At 34.9% G+C, this 8336-nt stretch overlaps 1 protein-coding gene across 1 annotated transcript; it reads right to left on the bottom strand.

Moving 5' to 3' along the window:
* Nucleotides 1-285: 285 nt before the first annotated feature.
* LOC107937536 (cytochrome P450 CYP736A12) lies at nucleotides 286-2303 on the bottom strand. The gene is made up of 2 exons (XM_016870435.2): nucleotides 1382-2303; nucleotides 286-1276 (listed from the first exon to the last, which is right to left on the bottom strand). The coding sequence occupies exons 1-2, from the start codon at nucleotides 2078-2080 to the stop codon at nucleotides 482-484; spliced, it is 1494 nt and encodes a 497-aa protein (XP_016725924.1). The 5' UTR covers nucleotides 2081-2303; the 3' UTR covers nucleotides 286-481.
* Between the last annotated feature and the right edge of the window lie 6033 nt (nucleotides 2304-8336).

Below are 8336 nucleotides of genomic sequence, written 5' to 3'. Positions count from 1 at the left end.
AATAAGAAAGACTTATTGCATTTTCAAACAAATTTATATTTTTTTAAAACAAAATTTCGGATCATCGTAACACAACAATCATTAGAAATGAGGAAAACAACTGGTCTTAGTGACCAAATGAAAAGTTCGATAAAACCAAAGAGAGAAGAGTAAAACAACTCCCCTTAAAAGAAAGCTTTGAACCACCAAGAATAGATCAGCAAATTATCAAAGGGAAAACCAAAACTCGATTGGAGGCAATACATCAAACAAATATATACTTAAAATAAATTGAAAGGTGTGGAATTGCCAAAGAGAAGTTTAATTATATTTGTTTGATTTTGAGGGATTTTATTAAGTATGATCCATTGTCAACATATATATGCATCAAATACATATTATTTTCAAAAAAAAAAAAATACATACCATTTTGAAATGCCCTTTATTATACGTATACATCTTGTTATTTTAAAACATAAAAAAAATCATAAAATTTGTATTTTTACATTCGATAAGTGGGCTTGACACACAGATTAATCTTCCTTGGCAACGAGGCACCAAAGTTCTCAGTCATGTCCAGTTCATTCAGCGACATTCCGCTAGGTAGCTCCCAATTGAAACAATGCACCAATTGAGCTAGAATAAGTTTAACTGTGATTAACCCTAATTTCTTCCCTGGGCATAATCTACGGCCTGCACCAAATGGGATGAGTTCAAAATCATGTCCATGAAGGTCTATATTGCTATCAATGAACCTTTCTGGAAAAAACTCTTCAGCGTTGTTGGACCAAGTGTTAGGGTCTCTCCCCATGGCCCAAATGTTCACTAAGACCCTTGATTGTTTTGGTATGTAACAGCCATCAATAATTATGTCTTCCACTGACTCACGAGGAACTAGCAAAGGTGCAACAGGATGAAGCCTAAAAATTTCTTTCACAACCATGTCTAGGTACTCCAATTTTGGTAAATCATTTTCCTCTACCATTCTCTTGTTCCCGACAATGCTTTCTAGCTCTTGTTGGAGTTTTAACATTACCCTTGGATGCCTTAGGAGCTCTGATAATGCCCACTCCAATGTGGCAGCTGAAGTGTCCAAGGCACCCACCATCATATCTATTGTTATGGCTTTGATGCTATTCCGATCCATTATATCACCATCATTGTTCATTGGTTGATTTAACTCTTTAAGCAGCGTACCGACGAAATCATCCTGCTTATGTTGTTCATGGTCATCAATGATCATCTCGAGCGCTTTATCAAGTTTTTCGCCGAGTTTCTTTGTACGTGCTTTGATTCCCTACATAGTTGATAATAATCAACACCATTCACTTAGTGGTTGTTTGTAATGTATATGGTTAATTTGTTTTGATATAGTAAATTAAAATACAGAAAAACACAATACCTGTAGGTCGAAAGCACCCAGAAAAGGAACAACATCTGCAAGATTGAAAGCTCCTGCTATGTGAGTAAGCTCATCAATAAGCTCCTTGAGGTTAAATCCCTGATACTTCTTCACATTCCCCAAAACCATTCTCAAAGTCATCTCTTCATTAAGCGCCCCAACCTTCTTACTAATGTTAACCACTTCCTTCGCTGATGCAGCTTCTTTCAAAGATTCAATGAAATGCGCTAGCACCTCCTTCCTCGTTGATGCAAACGATTCAATTTTCGATGCAGTAAAAATTGTCATATTACAAATCTTCCTCACACTACGCCAATATGATCCAAGTTCTGTGAATGCTATGCCCCTTTTGCCATTGTAAATTAATTCTAGGACTTGAAGTCTTGGCCTGCTCGCGAAAACAGCATCATGTGTCTTGAGAAATATCTCGGCGACTTGAGGGGACGAAACGACAACAGTTGGCACAACGCCTAGCCTTATGGACATCATAGGACCATATTTTTTGGCCAAGTGATAAAGGGATTGGTGTGGAAGCATGCCTAACATGTGGAGGTTTCCAATAATTGGCAAGGGTCGCGGACCGGGAATGGCTTTCCCTTTTCCTTTTCCATTTTTGCTTGATGAGATGTAAAATAGAACGTAGAAGAAAGAGCAGAGTACTGCAAGGGCAGTGAGAAGAGTGGCTGCTGAAAGAGCCATTCTTGTTAATTGATTCAACTGAAGGATATGTCTCTACTGTCTATCCCCTCCCCTTTTATTTATACATTTATCTATTAACTATAAAAATATATACATTATTTGTAATCTGCAGATGAGAAGTCGTCCCCCTTCGGCCGTCGTATTTGACCTAGAAAAAATAATTTGGCGTATTTGGGAAGCTGTTTCATATAATATTATGGATACTTTAATTGCATCCCATTTTATTTATAGATTTATAATCGGTTATTACAAATTATTATATAGATTTTTTCTGTATGTTTATTTATGTAGACATCAAAATATGTTACAAGGAGTCGCAACTCTTCGGCCATCATATTTGACACGAAACTTGGCAGTTGGCTGCTTTGACCATAAATTTGTCATAATTAGGCAGCAGTTTAAATATAAAACTGGTTTTAAGCCGGTGTTTTGCACGGGATATATTAATTTATAAATATAAAATAATATTTAGTCATAAAAAATATAATTAAGATAATATCTATTCAAATTATATTTAAACAATTTTTAATATAATATTAAAACATCTATTACACTCATACGCATGAAAATTATATACTTATAAGATAGGTATATAATTAAAAATAATATATAATAAATAATAAAATATATTGTTTAAAACTAATTAATAATAATGTGTACAGTATTAAAATAAAAATTAGATTAAATTGTAAATAAAATAAAATTTAAACACATAAATATATTGAATTAAGAATATTTAATGATACAATTGTTCAACATGATGTTTTCATCAATCCTAAGTAGGTGTTGAGTTAATTTGTGATACCAACTCAATCAATAACATAATTAATCTATATAATTGATGGAGGTAATAAAATGTGCATATTAAAATAAAAATGTGTGAAAATTTCAAAATAATAACTTTGGTTGAGTGGTAAATTAATTTTTTTTTAATTTAACTAGAATGGATTCAAATTCCACATTATGCATATTTCTTATTGGTTTTTTTAAAATAAGAATATTAAAACACCCTCGAATAATATAACTTGATTTAATTATGAAATGACATTTCCATAATTTCTCCGACCGAGTTGGTACCTGGTTGAAATGTGACACCAACTCAATCAAGAGTTTAAATAATAGTATAGACAATTCTCTAATTTTTTTGATACAATATTTAGAACTACTCATAACCCATCCCAACCCTTAAATAGGAGGATAAGCTCATTTTAGCACACTCGAACCCGCGTCACATCAATTTTAATATATATAACTTGACAAATGGATCTAAAATGACGAAGGTCTAGAATGATGTGATATATTCTTAAGATATAGTAAAATAAGAATAATATAATATAGGGTAAGCTATAATAATGGTCATTAACCTTTATTGACAATTGTTTTTTTCATTTAATTATGAAAATTTACATTTTAGTCACTAACATTATTGACTTATAATGTTTTGACCACTCGTCCATTAATGATCATTACAGTCTTAACGAAAAAATAAGGTGACACATTAATTCAAATGTTAATATTCAATTTGATTCATAGCTAAAACATTCAATTTGGTATTTTTACAATTTTTTTAACAATAATTCTGTAAAATTATTAAAAAATTTTAAAAATATAAAAAAAATCTTAAGAATACTGAAAATCTTTTTTTTTGAAATTATAAAAATATAGCTATGTAAAAAATTCATAAAATTCTAAAGATTATATAAGGGTTAATTTATAAGAATATGAAACTATGCTGAAATTCTACAAATTTACTGATCTATGTTGTTTTTTAGAGAAAGAAAGGAAAACGCGTCCTACAGGGAGCGTTTTCACTGCTACACATTCGTGTGATCCTACTTAGTGAGTTACACGGGAAAAGACACAAGTTGGGACACGACTGTCTATCCCTTGTTCGAAAGTTACATGGCCTAGGGTGATGTCACACGACCATGTGACCCTTGTTTTCAATTTTTGCAACTTTTTCTTAAACTTTCATTGTCTCAAATTATTCTCGAATGGCTTCCAAGCTGTTTCTAGGGATGAAATATATGAGAATGAATGGTTTTTAATATATTCAAATTATTGAATGTTATGATGTTTAAATGTTTTCGATTGTACGGTAACACTCTGTAACCCTAATCTGGCGACAAAAACGTGTTAGGGGTGTTACATTTAGTGGTATGCAGAGCTACGATTTAGTCGGTTCTATGACTAATGTAGCGGAGTAGAGTTTAGTATATACATGCCACATATACCATGTGATGCTTTTAATTCACTCTAATATTGTATTTTCTTATAGATTCAAACGTCAGTTAAGCCGAATCGAGCTATAGTTAACGAAGCTGAAAGTAATGCTCAAGCTTCGAACCCTGAAGCAAGTAATAATGCGTTTATTCCATAGTCCTTTGTTGATAAAATGAAAAATATGTTCCTCAGAATGATGAACCAATGGTTCAATGAATTCAAGCAAGCAAATCTTGCAACTCCGCCACCTCCACCCCCTACTATGCCTCTTCCGGTACCTCTGAGTCCTTAAAATCCTGTACTTATGACAGTTACTCAAGTATCCTTAGATAAAATCCGAAAATGTGGAGCGAAAGAATTCAGAGGCAAGATGGATGGTGATCCTGCAAAAGTCGAGTACTGGTTAATGAATACAAAGAGAGTCTTCGTGTGACAGCCCAAAATTAACCCTAGTCGGGAAGTGGTTTCGGGACCGCTAAACCGAGTCACCGAAAGGTTTGAATGTGATGTTTATTGTCTAGAATATGTAATCATGAATGTGTGAAAATTTCAAGCTTTGATTTAGTCGATTGCATGTGAATTTAGTCAATAGGACTTATATGAGAAAATTTTAAAATGTGATAGGTCAATGCATGAGGACCTATTAGTGCATGTGGAAGAAAAAGGGGACTTGCATGTCAAATTCCCCCTCCCTAATATGTAGTGGCCGGCCATGCTATGGGTGGAAACATGTCACCAACATGTTGTGTTATTGATGTATGGTAAGGAAAATAAAATAATAAGCATGATAATTAAATAATGAAAGGAAGGGTGATGAAAAAAAAAGAAAAAAAATAATAATGGTCTCATGCATACACCCCATTGCCGTGAGCTAAAGGAAGAAAAAGAAAGGTTTTGTTCATCCTTTTTCAACCTCTTTTGACCGAAAATCCTAAGGAAGAGGATTAGGAGGAAGTTTGGCCATGCATGTAACTAGATTGAGGTATGTTTAATGTTATTCTTTGAGATTCATGTATATTTTAAGTTGTAAGTTCAAAATCTACCTAGCCATGGTTCAAACTTTGTTAAATGATGGAGATGACATTCGGCCATGAATGTTACGTTCTTGGTTGGTATTTTGATGTCTTTGGTGATGAGGTAAGGAGATGGTTGACTTTGGGTGTTTAATAAAAGGGTTTGGATGTGAGAGTGTGTGAGAAGTAGAAATGAGGAGTCTTAGCAACCCCATGAAGGTTCGACCATGGTAGTTTGAGGATTAGAGATTTTATTTCTTGTTAAAAAATTTGATGAATCCTAGTGTGTGAAGTGTTTGAACCAACTAAGGATTAATAGATGCATGGGTACAAAGTAGGAAGAATCGGCTACTATGGTTGACACCAATGCCGAATGTAAAGATGTTATAGTAAATAATGTATGTGATTTGAGTTGATAATGTGAAAAAGGATAATTAGATGTATTATAAATGATATAAAGATTTTAGAAATTATTTTGGTTAGGTGTGTGTATGATTAAGTATATTCGGCAATATACTTAAAGTGAGTACTTGATATTATATGGGAGTATGTATATTCGGCCACATGAGTAAATATATATATGATGTTAAATTTGATTATGTATAATGGGCATTAAGATGTGGAACTTAAGAAATGTAGTCATATGTGGAATTACATGATGTTATAGTTGACATTGTACACACATACATCCATTCGGCCATCAACATGAGTAATGAGTGAGGATGGTTGCCGAATATACAAACATACATAAGCATGTGTAATTGAATTATGAATGTTTAACAAGATGGTTAAACTAGTGAATTATTGATTAAGCTCAAGGAGCTAAAGGAGGAGAATCAAGCAAAGGCAAAGAAAAGATCACTGAGTAGCCGAGTTGGAACCGTGTTACCCAACACAAGGTAAGTCATTAAGCATGTAGTTGGTATTATTTCAAATGGTCATAATGTTTATGTATTGATGCTGAATGGAATGAATAAATATACATATATATATATGCATGTACGTATGTGATGATGAAATTGTTGAATGAAAAGAAAAGAGGTAAGATGTACTGAGTTGTTGATCTCGGCACTAAACGTGCGGGTATAACCATTTATGACCATGAGATTGGCGCTAAGTGCGCGGGATTAAATTGTACAGCACTAAGTGTGCGATTTGACTATGTTGCACTAAGTGTGCGAAATGAATATGATGCACTAAGTTTGCGAATTGACCATGCGGCACTAAGTGTGCGATTTGACTATGTTGCACTAAGTGTACGAAATGAATATGATGCACTAAGTGTGCGAATTGACCATGCGGCACTAAGTGTGCGAGTTTGACTATGAAGCACTAAGTGTGCGATTTGATTACGTAGCACTAAGTGTGCGAGTTGATTATATAGCACTGAGTGTGCGGACTCAATATACATTCGTGAATCATTATGGACACTATGTGTGCGACACTATTGAGTCGATCGCGGACAGCGGATCGGGTAAGTGTCTTGAGTACATGGCTAATAGGTGCTATGCTTATACTTGGTGTTGAGCTCGGTAAGTTTGAACCTATGTGACAAATATACTTGAAGTCACGTACATAAAATTTATCGTAGGATGGGTGAAAGGCCGTTTAGTCGTTTGATTGTAACGAAAATAAATTGATTTATGAAAATGCCTCAATGTCCTATTGATGAGTATATGGAATGTGAATGCATGAATTGATATGAAACTGAATCGATAGGTTGGAGGAACTATGGTATGGTTCGGTATGGATGGAGTAAATTGTCTTGTTCCATTTTGTTTCCTCTTGTGATAATGTTATTGATGGATGGTAGTGCATTGCTTATGACTTACTGAGTTATAAACTCACTCGGTGTTTCCTTGTCACCCATTATAGGTTGCTTGGACTCATCTATTTTTGCGGGGTCAGGCCGTCATCGAAGTCATCACACCGGATAGCAAGTTTTGGTACTTTCTTCTTAGTTGGCTTAGAAGAACATTTGGCATGTATAAGCTATTACGTTGTGTTTGAACTTTGGCATGTAAACTTTAAGCCATGCGAAAATGGCACGAATGTTCGATTGAGTTGGATCAAGGGTTGGCATGAAATGGACCTAGTTACTTTCGTAACAGATGCTGGCAGCAGCAGTGTCATGAGATTGAAAAATCACTAAAAATAGTATGAGTGGAATTAATTGATGACTAAATTATGTAATCGAAGCTCGATGAGTCTGTTTTCATGAGGAAGTGACGAAAAGATCATATGGGCAGTATATTAAGAGATAATCAGAATTTTGTGGGGCAGGGCCAGAACGGTTTCTGGATTCCCTGCTCCGACTTTGGAAATTCATTATAAATTAACCAGAGATAATTAGGGGTCGTACCATATATGTACAGATTCCTCTCTGAGTCTAGTTTTCATAGAAATAAACGGCATCAGTGTTGAAGCCCCGTGCAGGGAGATATCCAAGTCGTAATGGGAAAAGGTCAGTGTAGTCGACCCCTGCAACATGGGAGACTTTGACTAATAAACTGTACTAATTGGCCCGACCAAAAATTCTAGAAAAAAATACATAGATGGGCACATGAGTCTAGTTTCTAGGAAAAATCACGAAACTGATTTTCGAGTTACGAAACTCAAGATATGATTTTTAAAACGACTAGTACACAGATTGGGCAGTGTCTGGAAAATAAATTTTATAAGGGGTTAAAGTCAGTTAACACCTCGTGTTCGACTCCGGTGTCGGTTTCGGGTTCGGGGTCTTACATTTGATTGGTATCAGAGCTATGGTTTAGTCGGTTCTAGGACTACCATAGCGCGTATGAGTCTAGCTATACATGCCGAATGTTAATGTTTAAATGTGTGATGACTTCTGACGGTTGAAATGTTTTTGTTTTGATTAGTAAATGGACCCCGGTGAAGAAAGAACCCTAGCGGATGACGTTGAGAGCGTAGCGGCTGCTCCTGCACAAGGGACGCCGCCTGTTGAACCTCAGTCATCTGCGAATAATCAAGGTGAGGGGCTAAACAAGCCTTCTTTA

The sequence above is a fragment of the Gossypium hirsutum genome, chromosome A09 (genome assembly GCF_007990345.1).
Source record: "Gossypium hirsutum isolate 1008001.06 chromosome A09, Gossypium_hirsutum_v2.1, whole genome shotgun sequence".
Taxonomy (NCBI): Eukaryota; Viridiplantae; Streptophyta; class Magnoliopsida; order Malvales; family Malvaceae; genus Gossypium; species Gossypium hirsutum.
Note: the sequence above shows the minus strand (reverse complement) of the source record. Positions and strands in the feature narration are given on the sequence as shown.